This window comes from Gymnogyps californianus, chromosome 5 (assembly GCF_018139145.2).
Source record: "Gymnogyps californianus isolate 813 chromosome 5, ASM1813914v2, whole genome shotgun sequence".
NCBI lineage: Eukaryota > Metazoa > Chordata > Aves > Accipitriformes > Cathartidae > Gymnogyps > Gymnogyps californianus.
In genome coordinates this window covers 42913636-42929735 of record NC_059475.1, presented here as the reverse complement: position 1 = coordinate 42929735, position 16100 = coordinate 42913636, and the positions used below count along the sequence as shown (strand labels likewise).

The 16100-nt window shown below is 38.7% G+C and overlaps 1 protein-coding gene across 2 annotated transcripts; it reads right to left on the bottom strand.

Annotated features, from left to right (window-relative positions):
* Positions 1–209: 209 nt before the first annotated feature.
* Positions 210–15938, bottom strand: SRP54 (signal recognition particle 54). Of its 2 annotated transcripts, XM_050896909.1 has the most exons (16): positions 15737–15938; positions 12042–12150; positions 10465–10556; positions 9798–9882; positions 8744–8848; positions 7428–7494; positions 7289–7346; positions 6425–6575; positions 5374–5522; positions 3893–3993; positions 3695–3781; positions 3190–3263; positions 2830–2938; positions 1875–2045; positions 1309–1404; positions 210–673 (listed from the first exon to the last, which is right to left on the bottom strand). In XM_050896909.1, exons 2-16 carry the CDS (start codon positions 12117–12119, stop codon positions 582–584), a joined length of 1515 nt encoding a protein of 504 aa, XP_050752866.1. In that variant the 5' UTR covers positions 12120–12150; positions 15737–15938; the 3' UTR covers positions 210–581. The 2 variants fall into 2 exon arrangements, with proteins under 2 accessions (XP_050752866.1, XP_050752867.1); XM_050896910.1 differs by lacking the exons at positions 10465–10556; positions 15737–15938 and having other exon boundaries at positions 12042–12135.
* Positions 15939–16100: the final 162 nt, after the last annotated feature.

Genomic DNA, 16100 nt, shown 5'->3' with positions numbered 1-16100 from the left:
AACCTGAGCACAGCACATCCACCTTCTAAAAATGCTCCAAGAGGAACACCTGAGCAGCAACAGCACATTTCGGATATGAATTATTCATATAGTATCTATGCCAAACTGAGTTACAACAGTTTGATTTGTTTTTAATGACTAAGGAAATCATCTTATTACATACTGATAAAGGACAGTTATGAAAGAACTGAAGAAGCAGGCCATTCCCTTGTTTATAACCACTTAAATTTTATTTTACAGAATATTTGTGACATTTTATGTTACTATAACCAAAGATCAGGGTTGTTTACAAATATAATGGCTGCCATTTGATGTAAACAATTAAAAAGTGTCTCTAAATATTAAAATTTTACATCATGATTTTGTTTTATTAAATTGAATTACTCTTTGTGCCATCACATATTAGTGGAGAGGAACTACTTTAAGCAAAAATAGTTTTCAGAAATTAGATGTAGAAACTGAGAAGCCTGAATAATATTTCAAAAGACCACTCCCCCCATCACTGTAAAAAGGAAGAAAGCAAATTCTTTCACTGAAGTTGCAACGAAGAGTCAACCAAGTCCATTTTTATTAAGGCTTCTTTACATATTATTGAATCCCATCATGCCTTTCATATTCCCAGCAGCACCTTGTTGAAATTGTCTCATCATTGACTGCAATCCTGCCATGCCACCTGCAGAAAATAAGTGGGAACATGGATGTGTTAATTAACTCTGAAGCACACACACTATTTCAATAATATACAAATGCAAAAGCCCAAGACTGTCAAGCCAGGTTTAAATGGCTATCGAAAATGGACAACTGAGTGAGTAATTACAGAAAGGTCTGCAAAACGCCAAGCTTAAAGTAGGTTTTAAGATGACCTGTGCATTAAGATTTAGACAAAAGAAAAAACCTTGAAGGAATGACCATTATCCATTAGTAAGGTTCCTGTATGGGAGTCTTTATTTAGAGCTGCTCTTGTCAAATTTAACTATTTGAGGCAAAGCTGAGAAGGGAAGGGAAGGGAAGTTTAGGAATAGATTTGCTGTACCACAGTCATGCTTCAAGTCATCACTTTACTATTTCCTCAGACACCACTCCAATTGCTCATTTTGAGAGCTGAATCCAAATGAAGAGACTAGATTAGGCACTGCTAAATGCAAAGCATTCATAACATATGGACTAAACTTTCTGATTCTTGTTAGAAAACCTAGAAATACTTAATACTGATATATAATGCACACATTCTCATATCACCTTCTATATTTCAAATGCTCCACCATAATTGGTAGTCCTCTCTTGAAACTGTAAAAAGCCAACACGTACCCATATGATGAAGAACTCTTGGATCCATCATCTTTGCCATCTGTTGGTTCAGTTTGGCCAACTGAGATGGGTTTACATTCTTTGACATATCACCACCTGAAAAAAAAAAATGAAAGAAGCAATCGTGAGAAAGTGGATTAACGTATGGCACTAAAAATAAAATACATCAAAGTTTTACCTCCTAATTCTAGATTCAAATCCATTTGAGTCCATGATCAAAAGTTACTACATCAGCCACTTTAAAATACTTTTAAGGATCAACAGTCCCTGCACCCCACATAACAGACTGGAGTGTCAGTATTGTAGTAGTAATGAAGCCTACATTGATAAAGCCAAAAATACAGTAGTTTTCACTAAGTTACACATTAGTGTCATGAAGAACAGTGCAGCTCTTACCAGTTACATAAAAGAGCTTTCAAACATCATGAAAAAGAGAGTGAGCTACAACTCATTTTCTCCTCTCCCAACACCTAATTGACATTTTCACATTTCCTCTGTGTTCACACATCAAGTGACACCACCCCCCCCCCAAGTTAATAAATGTTTTGGGTTTGTTTTTTTTTTACCTTTGAAAAGCCCTTTGATGCCTCCCATCTTTTTCACCATCTGTGCAAACTTAGTGTATTGGGTCAAAAGCTCCTGAACATCTCTGGTAGAAACACCTGAACCTCTTGCTACTCTTTGGATTCTTCCTGGCTGCTTACTGAAAACTTTGGCACCATCCGTACTGTCAAGTTCTGCAATTACAGTGTGGGAAAGACATATCCATTCAGTTACTGACATGAAAACCTGTTACAGCTGGTAGCAAACTTATTCTCATCATTGTTGAGAATTTAGTCTTGAGCCAGAGAACAAAAACCTAGTTTTAGAAGTGACAATGCAGAATTTTACATAAATAATTGAGATCTAATATTCTAGGGAATAGTACTAAAGAGCTGTTATGTTCATATGTTAATCACCATGACAGAGGTCATTGCCTGAATAAATTATGCTCTCAGCATATTTGGTCTTAAGCCATATTAATGGGTTTAGCACAAGGGTAAGAGCATACTTCTGCAAGAGTTATGGGTGGATTAGAAACAACACACCTTGAATTCCAGAGACCAGGCTATGTCACCAAGTAAATTTGAGGGTGGGTAGGAAGACAGACAGCAATGACAGATTAAAGATGAATGTAGCTTTTTAATTTGCAAGTATAGCATTAATAATTTAAGAAGCACAGTTACAGTATGAAAAATAAAAATATATTAATTTCTAATAGAATGCTTCAAAATCCCACCTATTCTACACAAGACAGAGCAGCAACAGGCAATTGTCAAGGTATCTTTCTAAATATTTAGACTCATTCAGAAAGTTTGAGACACATAGGTACTCCTTGCCATTTCTAAGAGTGATAAATGCTCCTCGTCATTTTCTGTCACTGTAGATGCTGCCTTATGTCCAACTTGTTTCCAAAAAGATCTCTGTAAATAAGCTTGTTCAACAATGGAGAAAAAAAATAGTGGGTGAAGTTTGTTTTACCTTGGTCATTCATACTGTCCATTATAGTCATCAGCTTCTTTAGCCTTGCCATTGATTCCTGTTCATTGCCTTTACTCATGAAGTCAGTTCCAAAACCAGGGATCATACCCTTGTTTTAAAAATGGAAAACAAAAGCTGTGTCAGAATAAGCAAAGCTAACTTCAATTAGGCAGCCAGAAATACAGACAGCAAGTTTTAGGTCAGTAGTTATGTATTGCAGCAGGCAAATCATTTCACCTTTTTGAAAAACAAAGCACAGACTCAACACCAGTTTCAATGAAGAGTTTTAAGTTTACAGCAGAATTTTGTCAAATATAAATGAAAATCTAGTAAAATAAAATGATTTTTGGGATAACTAACCAAGATCTGACTGAATGGTCCCATTTTCATGATGTTTTGGAATTGTTCATACATATCTCTTAACGTAAATTGACCTGAAGTACAACAACAACAAAAAAGATTAGCAAAAGTCACACTAGCATTTTGGTCATACTGTCCTTTCTCAATTACTCTTTATATTTACAAGGTAAATACTATACTGCATAGATAAGTACATAAATAAACCTATTCTCCACTATTAACATGGCTAAACCATTTTAGATGGCACACGCTTAAGAGTAAAGCTAGTTATTCTGCAGTTATAGACAGTTACAGTCTGACAGACTTATCACTCGAAAAACGTAACTCAATTTACTTGCCTGTCACATTTACTAGAGGAAGAATAACCATTCTTCACTATGTGCATGAAACAAGTTACTTGTCTCTACACATAACACACATTAGCTCAGTGGCCTACATCTGAGAGAACCTGCCATGATTAGGTCATGGTAATACACCCGCTATTCAGGCCTCAGGAATAACTTACCATGTTTGAGCTTTTCTATGAGTGCTTCATTATCATCCAACTTTAACTCATTTACTTTATCTATCAATCCTTCAATATCACCCATACCTGGAAAAAAAAAACCCACCAGCTCTGAAGTTAGAAAGTCAAAGTGTAATTTTTTTAATGCTATTATCCAATTCAAAGTGTCTTTTAAGTACAGTTGTACGTAGTACATACCAAGAAGTTTGCTGATGAAAGGCTGTGTTTTAAAGGGTTCAAAGTCATCTATGTGTTCGCCAGTTCCAATAAAAATAATAGGACTCTTTGTGGCAGCAACTCTGCAGTAAAATATATTTTATGAAACGGCCTCTCAAAAACCACCCATCTTTTGTACCACCTATTAACATAATCAGCTAGGCATCAAAACAATGCATCCTCTCTGAAGTATCTGTCTTACTCCTCGAACTATTAATGCAAAAACATCCAGCATTTAGGATAGGTAGCTGGGAGTAGCTGACAAGATGTTTCTCTAATTAGTACTTTGTAAAATACAAACTCTGCTTTGAAAAAAATCAACAACAGAAATAGAAGTTACTTATTTTCATTGCTGAGTTTAAGAAACTTGAGAGGAAAGAAAGAAAAATAAATCATCTCCATTTTATCCTAATATTGGGAGGTCAGATGAGGCAGGCATTGATTACTTTTTCTTCAAGGTACCTCCTACAACAGAAAGCAATTTTCAAGAAAAAAGCTTAGATAGAAGAAAAATCAGAACCTTTTCACCAATCAATCATTGGCACTAGCTTTTAGATGAACTCAGCTTCCAATCTACAGAAAGTATAGAACAAACACAGCAGACTTAACGCATACAAGCGCATGACAACTGAAACAAGCTTTCAGTATTTTCATTTTGCTCCCAAGTTTAGTTTTCCATCACTATGCTGTAACAGCAAAATACATATGGCAGTTTAAGAACTCTAACACTTAAGGTCAGAGTCAGGCAGTGATTTAGTAAGTTGGTGTCAGTTAACTTTGTTTTGACAAATCATCTCAGCTTCATACAAGCTATATCATTGAAACGCACCTGGAGATTAGTCTGACATGCCATCATACAAGGCTGAAGACAAAATGTAACATTTTCTAGTCAATAGAGTCTGTCAAGATACAGCAGACGGGAAGTCCAACAAGAACGGAATTCGGGAAAGTATGACTGCAGACTAATTTTTTACCAAATTGCTGGACACCAGCAATCCAGAAGTTTGATTTGCATTGCAGTTTTAATGCCATTAGATATGACTAGCTAGAGTTTTTTCCCTTTTGGAAAAAAATCTTGGGCATTAAATGAGAAGCAAAACTTTTCAGGTAAGCCATATCTATTAAGTCCAAATTTATATTTTTGGTAAAAACTCCTGATATGCAAGATGCAATAAATATAATTGCTTGATGCTGTTTTCAGAAGACAGAAGTCTGACACGTGACAATACACACTACTGTATTGGAAGTACATCATAATATCTGACTCTGACTGACATTAAATATCAATGGGTGATCCTATCCACCAGAAGCGGGGTAAGAGCGTAACTGTTACTGACTTAAATCTCAGATTCTGTGCAGTGTGACAGTGATACTTTCACAGGACAGGTTTCTGTGAGGCACTAACATTTCATGGTTGTCCATGGATGGCCAGATATTGGACACTATTACATCATAATACTTACGCACTAAGAGCTCCACCTCCTTTTGCATGTCCATCAAGCTTAGTAACAATAACAGAAGCTACATCTACTTTATCTTTGAAAGCTTTAGCTTGAGCTTCACAAGCTTGGCCAATGGACGCATCCATCACATAAACAATGTTATCTGGTTGCTAGGAGAAATGAGAGATACACAAAATAATTTCTTGCCTTCTTAAACAGTGTTCGTGTATTATGTTCAGTAGCAGAACTTACTGCAATAACAGTATGTAAGGGCTGTACAGTTTAAAACAAAAGGCCAACTATGAACAGTATTGTCTGAAGACCATTTGAAAAAACTCTGATGCTGTATTACTATGTGAAAGACTTATCTACAACACAGAATATTAAAATTTAATAGGTTTACAGTATTACTTGGTTTGAGTGATTTTAGCCAGTATCTGAGCCAATAAGCTTATTAGTATCTACAAGCAATTAATGGCTAACATCTTCCACTTGGTTTTACATTAAGGGATTTAAGACACCCATTCCTCTGAAAACAAGTTAGCCATTAGCAGGAGTTGCGTGGGAAGTGTCATATTGTCACGCAAGACCACAGAATCAAACAAATAGCCATACTTTTTAAACCCATACAAGAAACACCAGCTTCATTTACATATCAAAACTGTTGAAAGTTATCCAATCATCTTCTCTGTTTCAGGGCAATTATTCGTGACAATCACAGAAAATTTAGTACGCATAGCTACAGGAAACCAGATCAGACTGGTTCTTTTATCTAGTTTCTCAATGCAAAGATCCTGAAAAGGAAAAGTTAAAGCAGGAATGGTAGCCTAGTTATGTGCAAGCATCCTTGAATTACAAATACAAGAATTAAAACTGACACAAAACTATCAAGCAGTGATCATCCAGCCCTTGTTTATTCATATCCGTTTGTAACGTCTAATATAATCTAGGAGTTATAGCATTGATGCATTCCAGAGGAGCAAAATCCACACAGAACCTTAGGAGATAAACATAAATGAACTGTAGTCAAATTACTATAACAGAAGTTATTGTATTTCTTGAAACTACTCACTATGGCATTAGCAACTTGTAACATCTCTTCAAACAAAGAGTCTTCCTGTTTGTGACGTCCACTTGTATCAACAATGATTATTTCAAAGTTTTCATTCTTAAATTTCTCAACACCTTCTGAGGCAATAATTACAGGATCCATTTCTGTATAGCTGATCACAAAGAGAAACACCTATATATATATGCAATTCTTTGTTCCCAAAGAAACTAATTCAAACTTTCATCACTTGACTGTAAACTTGTTAACTGTAAATCTATCTGGCTTTCAAGAGGGACTTCCTCTTAGGTCAAGCAAAAATTGATTAAAAATATGCCTTCCTAAGCCATTTGCCCTTACTATTCAGTGAACTGAAGCACAGAGGACTGTCTGTCTCACCTGCTGAAGATTGCACTAAGGTCTACTAGCCCTTCTCTGAAATAAGATGTAACTGAGCATCTACACAATACACCTCCAGCGAAGCTTAGGGGAAGTTATTTACTGCTTTATAAAAGCTCTTTTAGGTCCACTGCTGCCCTTACTTGATAATAATAATTAAGGGTCCAAAAATCATATCCTTTGATCTGTAAAGATACTTCCTGAAAATCTGAATGTGTCTGGTAAAGGCCTATAAACTGCTACACACAAAGAAAACATTCTAGGGAATTATCCCCGGATACCTGATCTCTTCTTACACTATCCCTACCTGCTACTACTGGCAGACAGTGTACTGAACTAAGCAGAATTTTCATCTGATCAGAGCAAATATTATAGTAAAATCTAAGTAATCGGGCAACACTGGATGGGGCTTAGTGCGAGATGTTCAATAAGGAACAATACATTGTTGGAGTTGAATCATTCTCCAAACTGATTCTGAAAGATGCTTACCTCCCATAAAAGGGAATTCTTGCTTTTGTGGCGTTCTGCTTTAACTGGTCAAAAGCACCTGTAAGACAGGTATGGTCAAGGGACTATTTAAAAAAAATCTATAAGTATTAAAGAACCACATCACTAAAGACCGTATTACCTGCTCTGTACGTGTCTGCACATATTAAACATGTCTTCCAACCTTTCCTCTGATAGAAGTATGCTAACTGTGAAAAGAAATCCAAAACAAGTAGTTACACCAAAATCCCACTAGAAAGCACGACACTGTATAACAGCTTATAAGTCACTGAAGTACATACAGAAGACATGAAGTCAAGCCAGCCTTCCTATAACTGAGACCTCTTAGTAACACTGTACAAGTATCAAACGTTAGCATCTCTGTTATTTAGAGAAGTACGTTATACAAATAATTATTAATGGTGAGACGAAAACAGCTGCTTGACTCTGCTTCTGATTTCAGTTTTCTGAGCTAGGAATGACTACAAATAATTCCAGTTCCCATTTTACTAACTCCTGGATTCTACTTACTGTTAATACTGCAGATAGGACTAGCTTTTAGAAACTACCCAAAGCCGTAAGTACTTCAATATTAAGTACTATAATGGCTACAACTTGTACAGCTCTCTGTTTCTGTACTTCCAGAGGAGCAGAGATATTTCCATTGCAAGGACACGTTTTAAAGCGATGGATGGAATCCTTACTTTCTTGTAACACTCAGCTTCACTGGTACAGTGTACATTCACAGAACATTTGATTGACCAAAGACAAACTTCCAAAATATAGTTCGCCTACAGAAGCACTAGGAAAGTCTTATGAAACCAAAGCAGTGATATATTCTGTATAGCTTATGTGTGCATCTCAGAAGCAGATGATTGAAAAAAGCAACTAAGATGCATCAGTCTTTTTCCACAGGATAATTTTTCCTCCCAACAACCATCATAAACAGGTTAAGCATTGATTCAGAGCGTTCTTTTTTAGCCTTAAAAATACAAATCCATATTTCCTCAATGAATTTGGGGCTGGAAGAGGTTTCATACCACCAACTCATACTTAACTGAGATATCTAACACAGAGGCCAACTTCCACTGGTTCCCCTAAACAGGTAATGGAACCAGATAGGTTCCACTCATAGTACTAGTCTTAAACCCAGAAAGCGAAGAACAGAATCTTTCTTATCCATATACAGTATTGTTTCATCAAGAGTTTAGTTTAAAAAAAATCTTGAAGGAAGTCCTACAAGCCATAAACTACCCCAAAAGAATATTACTTTGGACATTCACCTCATCTCAGAAACCCCTCTGCAAAAATATCTCTACATTGTAATCAATTAGTACTTTCCTACTAATAGAAACAGCACAGATCACAAGCAAATCCTACCAAAGGAGTCCAATGACCACCACCTCCCCCAAAGAAAAAAAAAAACAAACCCATGCAAACAGATTCAGTGCAAGTTACCTTTGAACAGGTCGTTGTTTTACCACTTCCTTGCAAACCAACAAACATTATAATATTCTGTTTTCCTTTGGTAGGTGTCCACGCTTTGACTCCAGGATCTACAAGCTAAAGAACAGAGTATAATATATGTTGCAGAACTGAATTTCAGAAGGACAGAACAGCCAGCGTCACAGTCATGCTAGGTGCCTGGTTTTATATTCAATGGCGCAAACCAATTTTTGCATATTCTAGTCTTACTTTGGCTTAGATGCTTGCTGATTTACAGTGAACAGCAACAGCCCATGCAAGATATCTATAGTATATAGTGTTATGCATAATAATTCTGTAACAGTAACAGTGTTAATTTCTTTCTAACACAAAGCACCAAAGTCAGGGTGGCCTGTATATATGACACAAGTATAACAGCCAACACAGAAACATGACCTCCACCCCACCATCGCTGCTCAAGATGGACCTCTTCTGGTGAGAATCCTACAGTACAGAAGACTTTTTAAGATCACTGCCTCACTTCTCGAATGAGAAGGTACATACATTCGAGAGAGCCATCATATAGGTGGACACAGACTACAGAAGAACAAAAGACTATGCTGTTAACTGGAAAGAGGACAGAATACTGATACCCAGGTGCTGATTTGACCAAGCAGGCAGATTAAAGAGAAATGTTGCTATGAACTGCTGGGCTGTTACTTAACGCTTTTTCAAAGGCTTATAAGCAGTTTGAACAAATCTTCATTCGGGTAGCAAAGGTGTGTTTCTGGGACAACCAGAGACAGTCCAGAAGCTAATAGTACTTTACCATTATTTTGTCTTTAAATTTCAATTGAAGAGTAAGAACAGCTGAACTTGAAGCTTAAGTTTAAGTTAGTCTGAGAGATGCCCAGGAACTAGTTTCAATCAGAAGAATACAACTGTTTGCAACAGTAAGAAGCCTTACAACGGAAAACAGCACTGCAGGTACCACACAATAACCTTAAAGCTTGGCTTGCTACTGTACTGCTTCCACAGCCCAGGCTGTACAAGAAAAGTGACATAATACAGAATTTTGAAGTCCTACCTTAACAAGTTCCTTAAAGACAGCATGCTGAATCATTTTTCTTTTGTTAAGGCCAGATGCCATTTCTTCAAGATCAATTGCAGACCTGATTTTAGGAAAACCATGAAATACTAGCATAACTTAAAGCATCACTTTAACCTAGTAATAAATGAAGTCTTTGCAACTGGAACAGCACTCTGATTTGCCTTGAGTGTTCAGATAGGCCATATTTGAGAAGAGACATGCACTGGAGATATTACTTCTGTATGCAAGACAAAAACAGGTTTCTAAAATACTTGCATCTTTCAGACTTGCATCTACTTGAATTACACATCTGAAAATAGCCAAAGTAACAGTACTGGTCATATACACAGATCTATTTATATCCAGCACAGAACATGTGAAGATGAGGTGTCTAGAAAGTAACAAAACTTGTTTATTATACCACTCAACTGATGACAGCAACAGTTTTTTGAAACAAGACTGTAACAGCAATAACTGGCTAAACTTGACGAAGATTCTTTTGATGGAACTGGCTAGACATTTAGTTCAAAGTGTATTTTCCTGTTAAAGGTAAACTGGCGGTGTCTAAGAAAACCATATAAAGTCAGAAGTTATTCTTCTGTAACCTCAAATTACAACTTTTACAAACATTGGAAGTTAAATGTATTTTGATTATTTCACTTACTTGACATTTTCTCTGAGTTGCTTCACAAGTTTAATATTAACATCAGCTTCCAGTAATGCTGTACATACTTCTTTTAACATAGCATTTAAAACCTTTGGAGAATAAAAGAAAAATGGTTTTATAATACACAGTATTGACTAGGCCAGTATTAGTTCAAAATAAGAACGTGAAAGTGTATTTATGATATAATCAAGGCTTTTACAAATTAAATGCACGCAGTCCTATCATTATACTGACTGCCACAAAAAAAAGTCTATGCATTTGTTCCTGTGTAAATGCAATTTAAATTTGAAAGGGTAATACTGGAAAAGAAGGGTCCTCAATTTGTAATATGCACACTATAACAAAGTAACACAGAACACTTTCTATTGCATTAAGGACAACAGCAGCTCGTATGGTAGCAAGACTTCCTGAACTTCCCTATGGGTACTCCTTAGAGACAGCTGTAACAGAAAGCCACAAACTAATCTCTTAACACAACACAACCCCCGTAAATAAAAGTATTCCTTAAATGCAAGATGGACACACTGCTATCTGCATTCTCAGCAGAAACTGGACTGCTGCTCTGGGGTATGCCTTTTAGGCAAACAGGTGCCTCAGTTAGGAACCCAGTTTAGTAGTTCTAAGACTTCTAAGTGAAAAGTCTTGAACAAAAAGATTTTTTGAAAGTAACACCTGCATAAGTGGCCTCATTTGCATAGCCTGAGCTCTTGCAGGAGAAAAGTTTCTACTGCTGAAAAAAATTAATTGAGCTATATTTGATTCAGTTAAGGATTTGTTGTCTCCCAGCTGAAGATTTGTTAAAACCTTTCCGCTACGCACAACCTCCTACCTGTTGTTATCCTACAACCCTTGATAAGCCTACTTTTTAGTTACTTTAAGCCACCTGTCTGCCTACCTGAAAAGAGTTTCTAGCAACTTATTTACTCAGAGACACTTCTAAACCATCACATCAGTTAGTTTTCCATCTTGCTTTTCAGCCATATAACAGAAAACACTTATTTATGAGTTCAAACTCTTAGTTAAAAAAAATACAGACTACACCAATTCAAACAGCTTCCAGAACCACACACTGTATTGGCTTGAATATAAAGGCAGCAAACATAACATAATCCTCACATTTCAGACAGCAAAGTTTACACTGAAAGCTATTTGTTCTTCCACACTTCAGCTTCTAGCAGCCTAGTACACATCTCCATAGTCTAGCTGCGCGCACACACATAAATCAGAGCACTCTACGTAGTCTCACAGCCTACCTTCCACCCAAACTTAGGCACATGTTGCCTCCTCCAGTGTCACCTCCTCAGAACACTGATCTCCGTAAGTACAGCCACCAGGCTCAAGGACCCTTTGACCATGGGACCCACTATGCCTAAGGTGATTATACATGTCTAAATCTGGTTCTAAGTTTTGGCAGTACTATCGGGGGTTAAAACCTCTAGCTAGAAATTTTACTTGAAGGAAGAAAAGAGCCTTTGGACAACATCAACCTACTTCAAGTTTCTTATCAGCCTTCGAGAATTTTTCTCAGAACTTTGCTTTCCAAATGTTAGTGCCATCACATGCATATTACGTACCTCTTCATTGATAATCGTGGCATTGCTCAGTGAGCGTAATGCTGAAGTTATTTTTCTTCCAAGATCTGCTAGAACCATTTTGGCGGCTTCAAGTACAACTCAGAAGAATCTGGAAAACAATTTAAAATTAAATTTAAAACTAGTTGAAACTATGCCTTTGCAAATTAATTATTTCTGTATCTTTTGGGTTAAGAAACCTGCTTTGCATTCCAGAAAGTGCATAAGTTTTAGGTTTTTAGAGTTATTTTTAGGAAATGTTGGCCTGAAGTTAATTTTAGGCTATCCTGATGGCCTACTTAAAAATAGAGATACCACACTGCAATTAGGAAGCATTTCACTGTCTGGAATATTTGTGCATTGAATTCACCATGAAAAAACATTCCAGACAGACTTCCAGAAAGAATGCTAACTGCTTTTTATCTTCTTATCAGCAATATGCTACATGACAGAATAAAATCAAGCAGAATAGCCTAGAAGCTCTGCATCCTGCAAAGACAGTATGATCAGAAGCAATACATTTTGCTAGCAAAATTCAACATTATTTATTGGTTCTATTTTATCTACCTTACACTAAATCAAACTGAATTGCCCATTTCAGTAACCCTACAAACATATTTGCATTTTAATAAGCAAAATTCAAGTTGTATTTTTTAACGACTTTATTGGAAAAACAGACTATTTTTGTTCACTACAGACACAAATCTTGCATATAAACCCAAAGCATACCACAACTTATAGTTAGGAAACCATAAAAAGTTAATTTCTGAAGGGTACACACAGTCTAGTCAACACGCTAAACCACTCCACATCCTATACAAGGTGGCAAGATATGCAGGAGAACACATGGCAGAAACAGCAATCTAAAATTCTGAAAAGAGGCAAACCAAAATTTGTATAAAGAGCAAAAAAGTTGCAACACCATAGTTACTGCTGAAATGGAGCAGTTCAGATACTTTTTGTTTATCTTCCAATTTCACAGGTGTTTTCTCACACCCAACTGGAACTACTCCCTTACTGATAACTGAATTCAGAATCTCACACTTGAGTTCCTCCTTTCAGAACTGAAAGCAAACTTCCCAATAATGAGAGCCTCCGTAATCAGAGTAGCTGAGAGTTTTCAAGATTTTTGGGACTTCCTCCCCTCTCAAAGGAGTGAAGAAGAAAACAGACAAGAAAGGCTGGTCCATTTAGTAAAATTAAGAACACATCGTTAGCTACACTCTTGTTTTATTTAAGAGAGAGGGCTCCAACCTAGGTAAGACAGAAAGAAGCTCATTATATACACATTGAGATTTACTAGCTGCACAGGCCCCCAAAAGCAAGGCTTACAATGTGTTTGTAAGTAAGTACAAAAATATATTCCAAAGTAGATAAAACAAGTCACCCATGTAAGACAACCTCCTGACTGCTTTGCCTAATTGAGAGTTAATATTTTCATGAAGTTGGCAGGTTAAAACACACAAACAAAAAACAACTGCCAGTCCAATCCCTCCAATACTGAGACCACAATGCAGAATACAGTCTCCAGAAGTCTCAGAAGATGTAGGATAAATAAATTCAGTCTAAGTACAGGCCTCAGGTGTAGCAAATGATGCAAATAAATATATTTCCACATTTTAATGTACATTGTACGTACAGGCAATTTCAAAGTGACATACATTGCTGTGCATCTCGATATTTCATAAAAAAATTGGTCTATGCTTCCTAAGGAACTCTGCCTATAAAATATTTACAGATCAGTACACTAAAAGACATGGATGTCCATCTTACTTTGCTGGAAGAGGACTTCTACATGACATCTGAAATGGGAAAACTCTAAGGTTTCCTTACGAGTCACACAAGTCACATTCTTGCAGAATAATTCTGAAAAAGCATTATCATCAATATGATCTACCAAAGGGTGTCAGCAAAACAGATGTTCAAAATGTTTTTCAAGCTCATTTCCCATGAAAATCACAATAATGCAAAAAAATACCTTTAAAAATAGCATTGCATCTCAGTAAGCTTTGAGCTGCTAAAACTGCAGCCATGGACAAAACTTAAGTAGAACACCTGGATATAAGAGCTAAAATTTGATAGGATGACCAACATGCAGCAGCCAGGTGAACACAATATTTAAAATTAGTTTCCAGAGTTCTATGGATCTCCAAATACAAAAAGTTAATTATGTCCTAATAAATGACTGTTTCCACTGCAGAACTCCAAAAGCTTCTTCCAACAGCCTTACAATAATGCAAATACTATGCTAAGGGGATGAGTTTAAGCATTTTAATATCAACTGCTTTCTCTAGCACAGTAAGGATTTATAAGCCATCAGAATTACTAAGGGATGCCAAGTACAGAAATTAAGATAACTTTTCATGTACAGTCCATCCAAGTTGTGAGCTGCACTACAGACAAAAAGACACATAATCTGTCTTAGCAGGTAGCCAACTTGGGTTGGCAGGTAGCCAGAAGGGCATTAGCAGTGACTGCACTGTAGAATGCATATATGCTGCATTCAGAGCATCTGTAGTTCTGGAAGAGCTTTTTAGCTTTGATGCAGCACTCCACAAATGCACTGAACAGGTTTATATCTGGCAGGGCCCCACAGTAAACAAGCCAGGCTGTATCAAGCAGGCTTCATGCTGAGTAAGGCCATGAGCTCTACACAGTCTGAGCTGCCTTCAGCAGAAGCAGCCTGGGCACCTCCGCACTGAGCTCCCACATCATTGTTTTACTGCACAGAGTCCCAAGACCTCTTCACTTGCTGCTGAAAAGCAGGCATTTCAGGAATAAAGGAGCAGCAGAAACAGTGGGGTTTTTATTAAGCCACAGCAAAACAGCACTGAAACAACTGTGAAGAGACAGACTGCCTATCCATCTAGCATAAACCTCTAACCAAAATTTTTCAGCTAAACTAGCAGTACTCTTTAGTGCGCAGAATTTTTAAAAGATAACAGCTTTAACAGAGAACTACTGTTTTAAAAGATAACATCTGTTTAAAAGATAATAAGCAAAAGAGATACTTACTTAAAGTCCGTACAATAAAGTTATGCTAAGTATATATGCACATGGGTTCAGACCCACTAAAAGTCTAATACTATAACAAAAAAAAAAAAGGCTGATTCACAGGTGGAAATAGCTTGAGCTACTGCAGCGACACTTAACCCCAACTTACTAGTTTCCACCTTCTAAAGTTACCTGACAGAGGGACAGGAAGGCATCCCCCGGGCCGCAGTACAGACTGGCTATCTCGCTTATGGCCTGACGCCCTCGTTTTCACAGAAAAGGAAAAGAAAACGGTGCAGCTGCAGCCTTAGATACGTGCCCAGCCCCTGCCTTTCCTCCTGCGCATCCAGGGCTGGCCACAGCCAACGGCCAAGCACCGGGCTGGGCGAGTCCTGTCCCGGTGAGGCAGACAGCCGGGGCTCGCTCAGGAGGCCCAGAACTCCGCTCCCTCGGAGCCAGGGCAGCGCAGCCAAGCAGTGCTTCGGCAAACCGGAGGCCCCTGCCCGGCCCGGCCGCCGCCCCACACCCGGGCTGCCGGAGGACAGACCCACCGTCCGTTCCCTGCGGCCGACAGGACCCAGATGCCCGCCCTCCCCGCCGCAGCACCGCCGCGGCTGGGCCGAGTGCCCCCGCCTCGCCCCGAGAAACCGCCACCGGTCGCGGTCCCGCTTCGCGCCAGTCACAGCGGCAACCCGAGCACTCACCGGGAGCGCGGCGCGGGGCCCGCGGGCGGAGCCCAGCCCAGCCCGCCGCGGCGAGGCCGCCCAGCGCTCTGCAGCCGCCGCTGACAACCGCGAGACACCACCGGCCGCCGCTGGCCGCCGCTACCCGCCGACCAGGGAAACGTCACCACTCGTCCTCACCCCGCGGGCCCCGGCTCGCTTCCGCTTCCGGGGCGCGCGCGCCCGCTACCTCGTTAAGGTGGCCCCGGAGAAACGGCCTGCCCGCGCCCGGCGGAGCCCCACGGCACCGCCAGCAACTGCGCCGCACCAGCTTAATTAAAGGCGGGCGGCGCGGCCGCAGGCGGGGAAAGGGCAGGGCTTCCCCACGGACGTGCGCACCGAGCGG